This window comes from Saccostrea cucullata, unplaced genomic scaffold, assembly GCF_032062105.1.
Source record: "Saccostrea cucullata isolate Sc308-1 unplaced genomic scaffold, CSIRO_AGI_Scuc_v1 ctg5360, whole genome shotgun sequence".
Taxonomy (NCBI): Eukaryota; Metazoa; Mollusca; class Bivalvia; order Ostreida; family Ostreidae; genus Saccostrea; species Saccostrea cuccullata.
This window is the reverse complement of record NW_026933575.1, coordinates 13,786-33,042: the sequence shown is the minus strand read 5'-3', so window position 1 is coordinate 33,042 and position 19,257 is coordinate 13,786. Positions and strand designations below refer to the sequence as shown.

Genomic DNA, 19,257 nt, shown 5'->3' with positions numbered 1-19,257 from the left:
GCACTGATATGACTCTATAATTCTGGCATTGGTTTCATTTGAACCATAAAATCTCCATGTAATATACATGTAAAATGTCACCCCAGTACACAGTGTAGATTTACTGAACAACTGCTACAGAAATACACAACATTCCTAGACAGAGCTGTGTTAATATCAACATGATCAATGGTGTCTATATCTCACTGTCAGTACTGTACAAAATGTTTGTAGTCACTGTGATTAAACTTGTTTGAACACATTGTATGATGTATTCAAAGTATATATTATCTAATGATAAGAATGATAAGAACTAGGACATTACCCCCCCCCCTCCCCCAAACACTCATGAACCCCATTCCACAATTATTTTTCCATTTCCTGACATGTATAACGATCTATAAATTCAACTTAAAACCCATTTAGCAGAGGAATATAAAAATACCATGTTAACCCAAATAGCAGAACGTATCAAAGAGAGTTATTTAACCATGTTAACAAATCATTAGACAATCTGTACAAAATCAGGAATTGTTTGTCAAAAACAACAAAGTTAACAACTAAGTACACATTTAAATAACTCTAACATGTCTAATTAAATCTAATATAAAAATCAAATCATTATCAATTTGACAACTTATCAATTAATATCCTTTCTTAAAAACATTTCTTGTTACATAACACAAGTTAGAATTTAATTAACCATGTAATGTATTTACACTTATAGCTATCAGTAGGATTATTCATTAGCGTCCTGTAACTACACATAAAACAAAGACTATAATATATTGTACACACTAAACATTGTAAACAAACATATAATAATACTTCAGTATAACTTACCAGTCAGATTCTCCCCTCCATAGATAAGTCTGTAGATGTTCACTGTGTTGTTGGTAAATGATCCTACCCAGACAGAGCGGGTGATGTCATCATAACTCAGGCCGTATGGTAGGTCTCTCAAGTGTTGTTCTGTATCTATATGTGTCAGGTAGTTACCATCTCTATCAATGATATGTATTGTGCGGGTGTTCCAATCACACAGCAGGATGTGTGACAGCGCGTCAGTACAGATTCCACGTGGTCCTAGTCCTGATCCTGATGTAGGACCTGTGTAGGAGAAGCGATGTCTCCCTCTACTGTCTGTCACCACTACAGCATCACGGTTATAGTCAGACACAATAACATCTCCATTGCGGTTCTCTGTGATGTACATAGGTATTCTATACAGTCCCCGACCTTTGTTGTCGTGCTGTATGGTCTGTATGTGTTCTCCTATGTCAGTGTAACGGTTTACCTGGCCTGTAGCTGTTTCATCATTACGTATCCCGACCAGCAGGTGTCCAGTGGAGGGGGAGCTGTAGACACACTGTGGTTCCAATGGTGCTGTGTTTGGTATCAGTGTCGTCTTGACTTGATCTTTAGATCGTTTTATGATGTTACCGTGACTGTCTATATAAATCACATCACCATTTTGAGTCACAGTATGTACTCCACCACCATATTTATATAAATCTGTCACTTGATCTAGAATGTCACCTGTCGTGTTAGTTAAGATGAGATTGCCTTTTCTATCACAGATCCAGACCCGGTCTGTAGACACGTGGGTAATGTGATGACACCCACTAACCCCAGACACGGTGACAGATTTGTGTAATACTGCTGTATACATCACTGACACCAGACTTCTATTTCTATTTCCTACGACTTTATAATCCTGTGTGGATTTCAGTCAGGGAGATCTCTCTGTCAATTACAACATTGTTCTAGAATTATCTACATCAGGAACACACTGTTTATAAATAACAAATCTACTCATTGTAAAATGTTTATATATTTAGTGTTATATTTATCTAACTCAACAACAGGACTCTCTTTATAATGCAAGTTTGTACAAATGCTTTGGTTTAACGTGTTTAAACAATCAAATAGAATTAACAGATAAACATAAATACCTTGACAATTTCTTCTCAATGCTTTGTCTCTATTCATAGCAGACTCCAAGTGTTCTCAATAAAACCTGTCTAACAAAGCAATATCTATAATTAAAACACATATAAATTGTGAAAAACAGTTCAGATTCTTATAGATGTTAACACTTAGTCATTTAAAACCTGACATTCTATAACATTGTATTTACAATTCTGTGTGTAAACTTTGTAATTCACAGAAGAAAAATCATGATAAAAATTGCATTCCTACCATTACTAATTCATAAATATTACAATAAATGTTAGATAGGAAAGTTCTACGGTAACTTTGAGATATATATAGATTATTATAGATAGGTATGATTACTGTGTATTTTAACACAGTTATAACAATCTTTCCTGGCCAAAGGGTTTTTGCGAAGAAGATTTTTAAAAGATGCAATTAATTTTTCGCTTATTCATAATTATCTCCCCTTGGAACAGGGCTTGGCCTTTCATTTGAACTAATTTTTGAATCCCCTTCATCCAAGGATGCTTTGTAGCAAGTTTGGTTGAAATTGGCCCAGTGGTTCTTGAAAAGAATTCGAAAATGTGAAAAGTTTACAGACAGACACCGGACAAAATGTGATCAGAAAAGCTCACTTGAGCCTTCTGCTCAGGTGAGCTAAAAAACTAAATTTAGGCATCAGTCAAACCTGTCAAAATGGTGACTTCTTCCTCTTCTTTAGCTTTACATAGATAAACAGCACATCCTTGGAGACCTGTCAAAATCAACACAGTACAATGAGTAAATATTTCTGTATAGCTTCAATGTCTTAAAAGACAAATGTTATTGTATGATTTAGGCATCTGAAATTTAGGGGGATCTGAAATTTTAAACTACCAAATACCCAATAATGCTTCCATACAACAAATGCCTTTACTGTTTTTGAGGATATGATTTTTTCCTATTTATTCATTTGACCCCCCCCCCTTCCCATTGTGGCCCAGTCCTAACCATGGTAGCCCTCATTTGAACCAGTATGACTTTGTACTACCTGAGAATGCCTCCATATCTATATGATAACACATCACTTTTCGGTTCTTGGGGAAAAAAAATTCCTTGATATTCATAGATTTCCAACAGTGGCCCACCCTGCCTACCCCCTACCTCACATTCATGACAAACTTGAATCAACACTACGTAAGGATGCTTACATAAAGATATGAACAATCAGGGTTAGACACTAACATTTTTAGGCTTTGGTCCAGCCGGACTAGTGCTTCTCTACTTTTACTAGTCCGCAGGCAATTTTATTTTACAATGAGCACACGGCGGGTGTGACCGGTCAGCAGGGGATGCTCACTCCTCCATGGCACCTGATCCCACCTCTGATGTTTCGGAGTTCCGTGTTTGCTCTGCTCTTGTTTTGTATATTTGTTTAATGGACGTTGAGATTGAATACTGTTCGTTATTTCCATATCCTTATTAGTCCATCAAAAATAACAATAAATAAATAAAATTAATGTTGAAATGTACTTTTTTGAAATAAACAAAGCATTTATATGAAATGTTTATAACTAGAATTCATTGAAATCGCACAATCAGACACTACGATCGTATTCCCGATCTCAATCGTTTTTCTCTATACATGATTACATCATCTAAACATCTGAAATCTTTATTTATGTGTCATACTAAATTATGATCACTTAAATGTTTAATTTCATACCAATGAGTCGTAAAATTGCGCACCAAATTGACTCAGAATTACCTAACTTCCCATTGTTCCAAGGGAAATTTCTATATTTATTCATTACAGCTAAGTTTAAACATTATATTCAGTGCCAAGAGGCTAGAAAGAAAAAAAAATAAATATGGTATTTTCCAGTGAAAGTTGTAGAAAATTTGAACATCAGTGAATTCTGTTTTCTCCCAAGAAAATTTTATTAGTCCGTTCGGACTAATTAGCTACAATTTTTTTTAGTCCGAATGAAATTTTCAAAATGTATTAGTCTGAGACTAACAGACTAACGTTAAAGTCGAACCCTGCCAATCATGGCTTTATAGTTCTTAAAAAGAAGAGTTTTCAAAAATTTGATTTTCCAATGAATTCATTCTGATGTAAAACTTCCATTGTCAATTGTAGAATAGCCCTACACCTGGGGGGCATGATTTGAACAAATTTGAATCTACAGTACCTGAGGATGCTATCACTTCGATCAGCCATTGTGGCCCCGCCCTACCCCTGGGGTTTTTCATTTGAACAAACTTGAGTTTACACTTCATGGGGATGTTTCAACATGAGTTTCATCTTTCCTGGCACAATGGTTTTAAAGAGAAGATGCAGTTAATTTTTCGCTAATTCATAATTATCTCCCCTTGAAAGAGGACTTGGCCTTTCATTTGAAAAAATTTGAATCCCCTTCATCCAAGGATACAGTGTGCCAAGTTTGGTTGAATTTGCCCCAGTGGTTCTTGAAAAGAAGTTGAAAATGTGAAAAGTTTACAGACAGACGGACGCCAGACAAAATGTTATCAGAAAAGCTCACTTGAGCCTTCGGCTCAGGTGAGCTAAAAAACTTAATTTAGGCATTAGTTAAACCTGTCAAAATGGTGATTTCTTCCTCTTCTTTAGCTTTACATAGATAAACAGCACATCTCCTGGGAGACCTGTCAAAATAAACACAGTACAATGAGTAAATATTTCTGTATAGCTTCAATGTCTTGAAAACTAATGTTATTGTATGATATATTTTAGATTATTCATGGAAATGTAGACCTGAATTTTGTCAAGTCTTTAAAATACCAACCTGTAATATTGAACAAGAGGCCCGTGGGCCACATCGCTCCCCTGAGACCTATGGCTAGGAAATAAAAGAAGAAAACACTTCAGTATTGAGTAGTTTAAACGGGGAATCTGAAATTTTAAACTACCAAATACCCAATGATGCTTCCATACAACAAATGCCTTTACTACTTTTGAGGAAATTATTTTTTTCCCTATTTATTCATTTGACCCCCCCCCTCCCATTGTGGCCCAGCCCTAACCGTGGTAGCCCTCATTTGAACCAGTATGACTTTGTACTACCTGAGGATGCCTCCATATTTATATGATTAAACATTGCTTTTCTGTTCTTGGGAAAAAAATTTCCAATAGTGGCCCACCCTACCTACCCCCTACTTCACATTCATGACTTGAACAAACTTGAATCAACACTACGTAAGGATGCTTACATAAAGATATGAACAATCATGGCATTATAGTTCTTAAAAAGAAGAGTTTTCAAAAATTTGATTCTCCAATGTATTCATTCCGATGTAAAACTTTAATCGTCAATTGTTGCCTCGCCCTACACCTGGAGGTCATGATTTGAACAAACTTGAACCTACAGTACCTGAGGATGCTTTCACTATTGACTTTGATCAGCCATTGTGGCCCCGCCCTACCCTAGGGGTCATCATTTTAACAAACTTGAGTCTACACTACATAAGGATGTTTCACAATAAGTTTCATCTTTCCTGGCACAGTGGTTTTGGAGAAGAAGATTTTTAAAAGATTCAATTAATTTTTCACCAATTCATACTTATCTCCCCTTGGCAGAGGGCTTGGCCTTTCATTTGAACAAATTTGAATAAATACTTTTCATCAAAGGATGCTTTGCATCAAGTTTTGTTGAAATTGGCCCCATGGTTCTTGAGAAGAAGTCGAAAATGTGAAAAGTTTACAGACAGACAGACGGACGGACGCCGGACAAAATGTGATCAGAAAAGCTCACTTGAGCCTTCAGCTCAGGTGAGCTAAAAAACTAAATTTAGGCATTAGTTAAACCTGTTAAAATGGTGATTTCTTCCTCTTCTTTAGCTTTACATACTTCAACAGCATATCCTGGGAGACCTGTTAAAATCAACACAGTACAATGAGTAAATATTTCTGTATAGCTTCCATGTCTTGAAAACTAATGTCATTGTATGAAATATTTTAGATTATTCATGGAAATAGTCAAGTCTTTAAAATACCAACCCGTAATATTAAACAAGAGGCCCATGAGCCACATCGCTTACCTGAGTACTATGGCTAGGAAAAAATACAAATTGGTTTAAATTATTATAATTGAAAAGTTTAAATCCCAAAGTAGTCCCATGACCAGTCATGGCTTTGCTATTCTTAAGAAGATGAGAATTTTCCTATAAATTTCTATGTAAAACTTTAGTCGGCCATTGTGGCCCTTCCCTACCCCCGGGGGTCATGATTTGAACAAACATGAATCTGCACAACCTGTGGATGTTTCCATATGAATATGATCAATTATGGCTTTGCTATTCTTGAGAAGATTTTTAAAAAAAATTCCTATATATTTCTATGTAACACTTTGGTCAACCATTGTGACCCTTCCCCACCGCCAGGGGTCATGACTTTAAGAAAATGGAATCTTCACTACCTGAGGATGCTTCCATTAAAATATGATGAATTATGGCTTTGTTATTCTTGAGAAGAAGATTTTTTAAGTATTTTCCTATATACATGTATTTCTATGTAAAACGTTGGTCGGCCATTTTGGCCCTGTCCTACCTCCGGGGGTCATGATTTGAACAAACTTGAATATAAACTACCTAAGGATGTTTTCCCATAAGTTTCATCTTTCCTGGCACAATGGTTCTTAAGAAGAAGATTTTTAAAACATCCCATCAAATTTTCCTTAATTCCCAATTATCTCTCCTTGAATGAGGTTTTTTTCACAAGATAATATCTCCTTTTCACAAGATATTATGTCGTTTTCACAAGATATTATCTCGTTTTCACAAGATAATATCTTGTTTTCACAAGATAATATCTTGTTTTTACAAGATAATATCTCATTTTCACAAGATAATATCTCGTTTTCACAAGATATTATGTCGTTTTCATAAGATAATATCTCATTTTCGCAAGATATTACATGTATGTCATTTTCACAAGATATGTCGTTTTCACAAGATATTATCTCGTTTTCACAAGATAATATCTCGTTTTCACAATATATTGTGTTGTTTTCACAAGATGATATCTCGTTTTCACAAGATGATATCTCGTTTTCACAAGATATTATCTCGTTTTTACAAGATGATATCTCGTTTTCACAAGATGATATGTCGTTTTCACAAGATATTATGCCGTTTTCGTTTTCACAAGATAGTTATCTCGTTTTCACAAGATAATTTTTTTTCTTGTATCAAAAAAATTTTTTGCGTGTCCTCAATATACCCTCGTAGAAACATGAATTTAAAGAATCTAAGGATTGATAGTGGGGAATCATTCTTTTAAAAATAATTGATTAAGCCCAGATTACCTACCGTATATACTCGCCTATAAGTCGGTTTTTTGGGAGTTAATGTCTTGTTCAAAACTCTATGTCCGACTTATAGGCGAGATACAAAAAGACTGGTATTATAGAAGGTCAATCTTTCTAAAATGAACTTCTGAAATACAACCGACTTATAGGCGGACCGACTTATAGGCGAGTATATACGGTAATAAGAAAAAACAAGAGGCCCATGGGCCACATCGCTCACCTGAGAAGCTTTGACCATTCTGTTCTTGACCAGATTTCCCCCTTGTTATACATAATGCATCCCCACCCTACCCCACTGATCATAATTTAGACATTTTGAAATCTACACTACCCCATGATCCTTCCATGGGCACATATGTTTCAGCTTTTTTGGCCCAGTGGTTCCCGAGAAGTAGTTTTCAAAGATTTTTCCTATATATTTCTATGTAAAATTTTGATTCCCTATAATGGCCCCGCCCTTCCCCGGGAGTCATGATTCCTACAATTTAGAATTTACACTACCCCAGAATGCTTCCACATAAGTTTCATTTTTTCTGGCCCAGTGGTTCTTGAGAAGAAGATTTTCAAAGATTTTTCATATTTATTTCTATGTAAAACTTTGATTCCCTATAATGACCCCTCCCTTCCCCCGGGGGTCATTATTTGAACAATTTAGAATCTACATTATAACAGGATGATTCCACATAAGTTTCAGCTTTTCTGGTCCAGTGGTTCTTGAGAAGAAGATTTTCAAAGATTTTTCCTATATATTTCTATATAAAACTTTCATTCCTAATTGTGGCCCCGCCCTTCCCCCGGGGGTCACAATTTGAACAATGTAGAATATACATTATACCAGGATGCTTCCACATAAGTTTCAGCTTTTCTGGCCCAGTGGTTCTTGAGAAGAAGATTTTCAAAGATTTTTCCTATATATTTCTATATAAAACTTTGATTCCCCATTGTGGCCCCGCCCTTCCCCCGGGGGTCACGATTTGAACAATTTAAAATCTACACTACCCCAGGATGCTTCCACATAAGTTTCAGCTTTACTGGCCCAGTGGTTCTTGAGAAGAAGATTTTTTAATGACCCAACCCTATTTTTGTCTTTTCTTGATTATCTCCCCCTGCGAGGGGATATGTCCCTTCATTTTAACAATTTAAATTCCCCTTCATTTAAGGATGCTTTCTACCAAGTTTGGTCAAACTTGGCCCAGTGGTTCTTGAGAAGAAGTTGAAAATGTGAAAAGTTTACAGACGGACAGACAGACGGACAGACGGACGGACGGACGGACGACGGACAAAATGTGATCAGAAAAGCTCACTTGAGCCTTTCGGCTCAGGTGAGCTAAAAACGAATCGATAAAAAATAATTCTATAAGAAATTGAAAACGTCATCATGGTCATGGTATTTTTGGCAAATTTTCAAAAAAGCTTTATTTGAATTTAAAAAAAGTCATTCAAAGAAAGAAAACTTGAATTAAAAAAAATCATTAAAAAAATAAGAAAACGATAAAATCCTGAAAAAAGACATGGTTAATGAAATTAATTCTCAGCTGGATTGAGAGTACTCTATGTCATTTCATTAAAACTGGATGGATTCAGAACTACCCGAAATGGCAATTAACGAGGATGACACGTACTTGTCAACAGACAGGAAATCAAAATTTTGAGTGGATAATGGTACACAATCATAATAAACAGAAGTGTATGCAGGAGGGGAGAGTAATCCCCTGGGGTTCAGAGTTGTAAAATTTAATACGCCAAATTAGCAAAACTATGAAATGCTTATAGTTTTAAATTTAAAAGTTTAAAACAATAAATTAAAAATAAATTAAAAATATTCAGCATGTAAATTGACAACATTCAAAAAATAATTCTGCTTATACGAAATCTAAATTACATTGCTTTCATTTGTTTAAAAATAAGTGTACGATTTCCCTCGAATTGGATTTAATACCGGTAGATTACTGTACATACAGCGGCGGATCATAATATTATAAACAAAATGGCGTTCCAATTGCGGTTAAAAAGAAACTATCACTCTTATTTATCTGTAGCTCCTCTCAGTATGCATGTTTGAATAAAAAGGGCACATGACTGGGTTAAATTACGTATTATGTTATAATAAGATATGACGTATCATGATTGTGATGCAATAAATTACGTCATTCTGTATGTAAACAGAGAATGGGAAAGGTGAAAGATTTATCACCAAGCTTAAAACAAAGGATCGTAAATAGTGTTCAGAGTGGAATAAAACAATCAGAAATTGCAAAGTGCCTGGGATTAAACCGATTTACAGTTTGTGCTGTGATAAAGCGATATCAGGAGCGGGGTTCGGTGGAGAATAAGCCTAGAACGGGAAGAAAGAAAAAACTTAGTGTGCAGGACGAACGGTCAATTTTGAGGTTGGTAAAAACACATTGTGTCGAACCTCTGAAAGATATCACTGCCAGATTCAACCAGATTAGGGGAGATACTGTTTCAAAAGTAACTGTGAAAAGATGTTTGTTCCGAAATAAATACCATAGACGAGTTGTAAGAAAAAACATACGAATCTGAGATGTAAACATAAAGAAACGAGTCGAGTGGGCTAGGGGGAAAAGGCATTGGAAAGTTGATGGTGACTGGAATCGTGTTATTTTTTCTGATGAATGTAAGGTGATTATTGGAGAAAATACTGTACAGCAGGAAATTAACTCGCGGAGTTAAAATTCGCTATATTCGCGGAAAAAGAATTTACGCGAATTCAACATACAGTGAATAATTCTTAAGATTTTAAAAAGTATAAACTGAAATTTTATTATCATCTGTGATTAGATGTAGACTGTCTTTATAATTATGCGATGTATGGATCAATTATAAACACGTAGTTGTTTTTTTAAGCTTATTAATTGTTAAATTAATTTCTATAACAAACGATTAAGGTAGTTTTGTCATCTAGTAAACGTGCAATGTAATTATCTAATTAAACAAGCTTGTATAATTTCACCCGTGCGAATCACTCAGTCATTACCTTTAATCAACGCACTAGCGTGGTAAACAGGGTAAAGACAATTAATTTCAATTATATGATTAAAAGACAACAATTTGACTACTGTATTTTTCTTTTTATTTGGACTCGGAAATAAGAAAATTCTGAATGCGTAACATTATTTTGACTTCAAATCGGGATCAGTCCGATGTTTTGTTATTATTCAGTCGGGCTCAAATTAACACAATATATAGACTTGCCTTTCCTTACTGATATGCGCGATATACATGAACAGACTTTCATAAGATAGAGACTGGAAATAACAGTTCAAACAATATATACACAAAGAAAAATGCTTGCAAGTACTGTTTAAAAATTGTATTATTGTTTTTTTTACCTTTCCGCGAATTCAAACGACCGCGATTTGCTGAAAACTGAACACATCGCGACCGCGATTTTAACCTGCTATACAGTAATCGCGTATATGTGTGGCGGAGACCCGGAGAGGAGTGGATGCCGCAATGCATTAGCCCCGGTCGTGGCGCAAAGGTTAGTCTAATGATTTGGGGGTGTATCTGCTGGAATGGACCAGGTACTCTGACAGTTGTCAATGGCAATATCAATGCTGAAAAGTACAGGGAAATAATTGATAATGAACTGTGGCCAGTTGTTGCCCAGCATTTTCCACAGAATGACTTTATTTTTCAAGATAACAATGCGCCAGTACATCACGCAAGGATTGTGCTAAATTACAAAACTGAAAATAACATTCGAGGAATGATGTGGCCTGCCTAATCTCCGGATGCTAACATAATTGAAAACTGTTGGCTTTTGTTGAAAAATCAGCTTAGAAAATGTGCAAACAGAATTACCAACGCAGCGGATCTAGAACAAGAAATTCGGAGAATATGGACCACCATCCCCATTCATTATATACGGAACCTTTACAGATCACTTCCACAACGAATGATCAAGATTATAAGATCAAAGGGGTATGCCACAAAATATTAGGTAAGTTTCATTTATACAAATCTGTTTAAAATGCAGAAATTGTTTTTTATATACCGGATCTGTATGTTGCTAATAACCCAACGACGCCATTTTGTTTATAATATTATGATCCGCCGCTGTATATGTCTCATTTTTATGAAATAATTTAACTATTAACAAAAATATCAAAATTTATTTTGATTAGATATGAAGTTGCCTAGCTTTTAGCTGGGTTATAACCCACCGTAAACGATTTTTTAAACAAGAGGCCAACGGGCCTTATAGGTCACCTGAGCATCATGCAACAACTTTCAAATGATTGAATTTGTTTCATGTTTTAAGCTAGATGTAAGGCATTCACAATTTTGGAAGAGGCACTCTTGCTCATCATAACTATGTACTTAATTAGTTTATTTAAAACCTAGGAGCAAAGAAGAAGATTTTCAAAGATTTAATGCATATTCACTATATAATCAATAGAGCCCCGCCCTAGCACCAGAACCCCTGACCCTAGGGCCATGAATTTCATAATTTTGGTAGAGGCACTCTTGTTCATCATAACTATTTACTTAGTTAGTTTATTTAAAACCTAGGAGCAGAGAAGAAGATTTTCAAAGATTTAATACATTTTTACTATATAAACAATAAGGCCCTGCCTTAACACCAGAACCCCTGACCCTGGGGCCATGAGTTTCACAATTTTGATAGAGGCACTTTTGCTCATCATAATTATTTACTGAATTAGTGTATTTAATACCTAGGAGCAGAGAAGAAGGTTTTTCAAAGATTTAATGCATTTTTATTATATCATCAATATAGAGCCCCGCCCTAACACCAGAACCCCTGACCCTGGGGCCATAAAATTCATAATTTTGGTAGAGGCACTCTTGTTCATCATAACTATTTACTTTGTTAGTTTATTTAAAACCTAGGAGCAGAGAAGAAGATTTTCAAAGATTTAATACATTTTTACTATATAAACAATAAGGCCCTGCCTTAACACCAGAACCCCTGACCCTGGGGCCATGAGTTTCACAATTTTGATAGAGGCACTTTTGCTCATCATAATTATTTACTGAATTAGTGTATTTAATACCTAGGAGCAGAGAAGAAGGTTTTTCAAAGATTTAATGCATTTTTATTATATCATCAATATAGAGCCCCGCCCTAACACCAGAACCCCTGACCCTGGGGCCATAAAATTCACAATTTATTTAGAGCCACTCTTGCTTATTATAACTATGTGCTTAATTAGTTTATTTAATACCCAGGAGCAGAGAAGAAGATTTTTAAAGACTTACTGCATTTTCACTATATAATCAATAGAGCCCCGCCCTAACACCAGAACCCCTGACCCTGGGGCCATGAATTTCACAATTTTGGTAGAGGACTCAATGCTGATTACAATCATACCAACAGTTTGACTGCTTGATGTTCGGGAGTAAAGAAGAAGATTTTTAAAGATTGCACTATTTTTAGTGGTTTTTGCCCCACCCCCCAGGCCCCAGGGGGGCGGGGACCATGAAATTCACAATTTTTGTTCCCCTTTACCCAAAGATGCTATATGCCAAATTTGGTTGAAATTGGTTCAGTGGTTTCAGAGAAGAAGCTGAAAATGTTTAAATGTTAACGCACGACGGACGACGGACGACGACGGACAAAAACGGATAGCAATAGGTCACCTGAGTTTACTCAGGTGACCTAAAAATATATATATGATGAGTTTTAAGCAAGAGAAAATTTTTATTCAAATAAAAAAAATTCGATAGTTATATAGAATTTGAAACAATTATGTTATTCTTTTTTCGAAGAAAAATGATGTAGAAATAGAACAACTACACATACCCGAGTTATCTCTCTTAGATAAACACACGTTTTTGACGAAAATACACATTTGACTGTATTTTTTTTTTTAATTTTAAAGTTCAAAATATGTATAATAAACTCACCAACTTTCATTTGATTAATAGGCTAATCATAATAGCCTTAAAGGGCATTTCGGTAGTTTTAGGGGGCATTTCGGTAATTTCCAGGGGCATTTCGGTAATTCTGTGGCATTGTCCAGTTTACAATACCACTGTATCAGAACTCTTTAGTGTGCGGTGTAGAGAGGGTTCCTGTGGCGTTGTCCAGTTTACAAAATCATCAAATTACTTCCTTGTTTATAAGTTATCGTAAACAAATGAAAAAAAAATAATTTTACTTTGCTTACTAACAACTCATTACCCGTACCCCTAAATTATTGCTTTCAACAATGATTTGTAGTCTTATACGTACTTTCAACAGTGACTTTGACGCTTGTTAATACTTCAAAGTCAGTCGCCGCGTCGCCGTCGGTTCTACTTGACCGAGTTGTCGTTCTGAAATTATTATTTCACATTACGATCCCGATCTTTATAAAGTAGACTCAGTTCAGCTTTTGAGCACATGTAAAGGCAGGCGGGGGTATAGCTTTCTATGCGGGGAAATTTTCAGACTATGAAGAATAGTTATTTTACCTTCTGAACTTTATATAGGAAACATTTTAACAGAAGTATAATAATACCGTATATATATATATTTTTACAAGTTTTTTTTTTTTTTTAATGTTGCAAATGTTAAAGAAACCAGATTTGTGAATATTTATAAACATTTATTTTAAAATGTATACAATGTACATTGATAATGTGCAAGAAAATGAGTAAAAATGAATTCTTCTGTCTTTGTTATTTTCAATCTTTAGAGTTGTATTTTCAATATTTATGTAAACCTGACTATCAGTCAATGACTCTAACCAACTGTCGTATGTAAACCAAACGTATTTTGTCGAGCTTAATATAAATGATACGTTCGATACGTATTAAAATAACATTTGGTAGTCTTAAGAAGGCTTTAAAAGTCAAATCTGTGATATTTTGCAAGTTTTTCTCCAATTGGCATTGCTGTAAATAGCTTTTTTCTTCAAAATCCTTATATTTACACAGCGTTAATGATTGTTCACAAAGAGACATCGTCAGAATCTTGCAAAGGACAAAAAATGCCCAATTTTAACTTTCAGTATCTTATCGGATTTACGGTTGAATAATTATAGGAATGACTCTAATTCTTGGCCAAATTATTGGATTATAACCTGGTTTGGGTTAGTTTACGCTTTATAATCCGCGAAGCGGATTATAAAAAAGCGTAAACTGACCCAAACCAGGTCATAATCGAATAATTTGGCCAAGAATTAGAGTCATTCCTTATAATTTAATTTTTAAATAATTAACAACTGTGGGTGTAAAACTGTGCTGCTTTTTATGAGTTCAAATTTGCCGCTCAATAATACATCCTTAGTAACGGAAGTGATTTGAAACAAGGGGACGTAATAACTTAATGGGACGTAATAACAGAACTAGCAGCCATGATGTTTGTTTACACGAGGTAAGAGCGAGCTACTGTTTGAAGTTAAAAGTACATTTATTAAATTTAGAATTTTCCATGTAATTCCATGGACTGGAAAAGTGGGATTGCATAGATACAAATGAATCAGCTGGTTGTCAAGGGGGTGTGTCCCCATACCAAACCAGGTTATTACGTTTTATTCTAGTGTTCCTTTTTGGAAATCAACCAATGAGAGACTAGAATATTATCAAAATTAAATTATTTCAGTTTGTTATCGGAAACTTCAGTTTTGGTTATCGGAAACAAAGGTTAAGATATCGATAGATTAGGAAAATTCTAAAGGAACGACAGAAATCCGCATGAAATCTAAATATATAAAGTGGCTCGCACACAATTCTAATTATTGGTTATTATTTACCTCTTTCAAGAATATGTAACTTTAAAAAATGCGTGTTTTGGGCATTTCTTACTGAAATCTGCACGATCTTGACCTGTTGTTAAATATGGTATTAGTTTCAAAGAACTACGTACTATAACTCTTTATTCCCGCCTATATTTTGCACCCATTAAATTCAATTTTAATGGCAATTTGGCCATCAAATCTTTGTTTAAAACAAAGAACAGTTCTATTGTAATTGATTAATCATTTTAATTTCAGCGCTAGGTAGTAAATTATCATTAATTTCAGCTGTCGAAAAAAGGGGGGGGGGATAGACGATATTTTCTAGTGAAATCGAACTTTCAAAAATCAACATATTTTGAAATAGACTTTAACATGATAAAATGTATCTCATATCTTTTCTTTTTTTTGGGGGGGGGGACATATGTTTCTTTTGTTTTATGCAAAGAAATAAAACTTATATAAATTAATTAAATACAATTATGTAGTTGAAAATAGCTTTAAAATTGGTGGAAAATCAACATTTTTTTTTTGTTTTTTGTCTATAAACATATGCCCCCCCCCCGTGAAACACAAAAAGCTTTGGCATATATTTGTAAAATGACAGTCTATATTACCTGTGAAAAGGAATTTTTGTTTCACGGGGGGGGGGGGATGTTTTAAAAATATTTTCCGTTTTCCATTGATTTCTATAGTGAAAAACTCACGTTTTACCAAATATATAGAGTTAATTTTATAATACCGAATAGGGCCATTCTTTAAACGTGAGAAAAAGTACAATCTGCTTTCAAATAACGACATATAGATGTGTTTGAAGAGGAAATTTTATATTTTCGAGGTTTTATACACTCTTGTATTTTTTTTTCATGAAAAGGGGGGGGGGTATTATCCACACTTCAGGTGCCTGTGAAACAACATATAGTCAATCAACGTGATAAGCGCATATAGCGAAAGAACAGTTGCCAGTCATTTTATCGACTTAGCACAGGCGACACCGAGATTCAAACTCACAACCTTTCCAACACGAATAAATTTATAAGTTTACTGGCCTAAAGCAATTAAAGAGCTCAAACTCAATAATATTAAGGGTGGTCAAATGTATTTCCAAATAGGGCGTTAGACCAAACTATATAGAATTAAAACTTTTGAGGAGAAAAGAGATTGACATAAAAAAATTACGAAATCGTAAACATGGATCTCTAAAGACATCGGAGAAATTGTTTAACATACCAAGAAGGAATAAGAACCCCCTGATAAACGGTTACATCCAGCAGTGTGCTCTTCATCACTATTGGCCAGATGCAATGTGTAAATATAAAGCTCATCTCAGATAGATCGAGGGATTCACATGGATATTGCATTGCTAATGGATGTTCTACTGAAGCAAAATTCTCTACCCCCCCCCCCCTCCACCCGCCCAAGTGTAATTGAAAACGCCAATCACTGACTGTGGAAAAAGTTAAACATATATGAGGAACTGAAAATGAATCAAACTGTTACGTGATTCCGGGGATCAGTATATCACAATACAAAAGTAATTGTTATGACAAATTAAAGATTTACGTCTGAAACCTCCTGAAGCTTAAGGAGGTTCACATGAATGGAAAACATGAAAAAATGATTAAACGGATAGGATAGTTCTATCATTTATATTATAAATCTTATTTATAACCATTCATATCAAAACAATTCAATTCAATTCAATTTATTGACCAATAAAGGGCCCTCATGGTGCAAAAAGAATTTACATTGTTAAAATGTATATTAAATGATTATCATACACACTTACGAACCTTACAGACAGCCCTTGAAAATAAATTTCAAAATTACTTTAAACACCTTACGTTTGCTTTTTTCAAGAATTGACAGACTATTTATGAAGCTAAAGGAAACTTTTTAACCTGCGTTTCCAATAACATATAGCTGTACACTACACCCTTCAAAAACCGAATTATCCGCCTACGTATTCAACTAACGAGACATTTCAAATGACTTTTTCAAGCCTTAATTTAGATTTTTAATCTCAGTTTGCTGATTTAAAGGTATTTGATTGTCCTTAGAATAAATATACCAGTTTGATAGAATGAATTAAATTTGAATTCTACAAAAGTTAAGTTTTTTTTTAAATAAAATATTATCTGAGAGAGCTGTAGATCTTTTGATTCGGTTTGTGCTTTCTGCTGCTGAAAGTATAATTACAGTTAATTCTCGATAAACCGCCACCTTTTGTAATTAAGAAATCATGGCTGTATAATGAATTTGGCGATGATTTGAATTTCCCGTCTTTTAGGAAACAAGAAATAGAGTTACCGTTCTTAGAAATACCATAAAGCGTTTCTATTCTTATAATTACATGTATATGTATTTAAAACATATTTCTAAATTTTAAAATATACTTAAAGTAATATTTTATGTACACTTTTTTTAAAAACAAAATATGCAGTTATGAAACAAAGACAAGTACACGTCCATCTATGTATATGTAAAATTGTAAATCGGCACGTCTGATATTGGAGAAAAATAATTGCTGGATCGATCGTCGTGATATATTGCTGACAGTACGTAAAATGGTTTCTTGAATAAATTTATTGTTTATGTTTATTGTTAGTTTCCTTTCTTTCATCTTTTATTTCCTCTGTTACAGAGATTTTTGACATGACAATGACATATAAATTATAACTCAATCACAATATGAGAAAAAAAAAGAATACACATTGTAAGTAACAAAAAGGGAAAAAAAAAGAGCAAAAATACACAAAACTGAAAAAAGCAGAAAATATTGCACATATGATACACTATTTTATGTAAAGGATAGCCATCCAAGCAGGGAGTGGGGGTGATGGGGGGGTGGGGGGGGGTTATCCATTTACAAATCTGAGATTGCATTGTCTATTGTTGAGTGCACAAGAGGAGACGGTGTGTACGTATAATTCAGTTTTCTAAACTGGATTTCTTTTTCTGCTGACAATATTGTAAGTGGTGGTCTTCCAAGAAGAATATTGAATAACTCGTCTTCAGGAAGACCACATAGTTCAGCTTCAAGGTGAACGTTAAACGATTCTGAAAGAGAGTTCCACCATATCACGCCTGCTAATCGATCACTTGCACAACCAGCAGTTGTGTATAACAATCAAAAGAGATCGATTTCCGGTTGTGCAGTTGATGCGAATAATTCCAGTGCACAGGTAGTAAATGGACTCGATTCAGGCAATAATTGATATTTTTTTTAAAATATAAGAATGTAATTCCATGAGCAATTTATTTTTCTTTAATTTTAAACACTCATAAAATGCAGTGATTGTCGATAAGCGACTATATTTGTTTTGAAGCAAGGACTGGTAGAGCGAAAACGCTGATTGAAAACAGTATTCGCCGACTAAAGTTCGTTTAAATCTAAACCAACCTTGAAAATTCAGTGTCCACCATCAGTATCCTACAAGTGCATCCTATCCACCAAAACTGGGACTTCGATATGTGTTTAATTTGACAAATATTCGAAGAAAAAAACATTGCTTGTGCATGCGATCATTCAGTTGTGAAAGAGATCTCGGGTTATGCATGAGATAAAGGATAAAAAGTTACGCAAGTATTAAACAATCTCCATAATTCACCTCTTATACTATTTTATTTTTGGTAATTATAAAGTGTTAAATACATGTATTGTCTATAATATGAAGACCTCGCAGGGGCAAGTCCAGCAATTTTTGAAAAAAGGGGTGGGTGTGCAGGTGTCCAACACTCATGCATATAGGCACTTCAAACATGGCAACACTGAGTTTTCAACAGTTCTTTCGGGGACTTTGACAAGCCAATAACAAAAAAACAAAAGAAAAACACAAACAAGCAAGTAGGGCTCGGATTGCATGTGACGGTACTCGGAGGAAAGCATATTAAACGAGGGAACTCTATTTATAGCGATCAGAAAGGACAGAGATAATTCAACCAATTATAGTTGTCTCTATACAGGCAATAAAATCGCTAGAAGTTAATTTTCAGCAATATAACAAATAATTTTAATCAAGCGAGTTTATCACTTGTAGAGACGAGAATAAAGGGTTGGGAGGTGTATAAAATTTACATATTTGTTAAAAATGTGCCTGGAATACAATTAGGGAGTGAAAGGTAGTTGATTGACCAATGCTTGAAAGTGGAGAAATTCTCCCTAAAAGCGCGCAAAAAATATTGCGCCGTAAATTGCACTTTTTTGCATTACAGGATCTGTACATATCGTTATGGTCAAAGAAAAAATATATAAAACCATAACGCTACAGATCTGCTGCTAAATGTGCTACAGATGTGACAACAAATATTTTTCTTACATTTTT

At 34.6% G+C, this 19,257-nt stretch overlaps 1 protein-coding gene across 1 annotated transcript in view; it reads right to left on the bottom strand.

Moving 5' to 3' along the window:
* LOC134238685 (uncharacterized) overlaps positions 1-13,514 on the bottom strand; it is a gene marked incomplete at its 3' end in the record, with an annotated part of 29,876 nt that extends 16,362 nt beyond the window's left edge. The window contains exons 1-4 of the mRNA XM_062720801.1: positions 13,447-13,514; positions 5,723-5,788; positions 1,935-2,003; positions 823-1,725 (exon numbers count right to left, since the gene is read on the bottom strand). Coding sequence (XP_062576785.1) covers positions 823-1,651 — 829 coding nt within the window. The remainder of the gene's footprint in view (positions 1-822; positions 1,726-1,934; positions 2,004-5,722; positions 5,789-13,446) is intronic.
* Between the last annotated feature and the right edge of the window lie 5,743 nt (positions 13,515-19,257).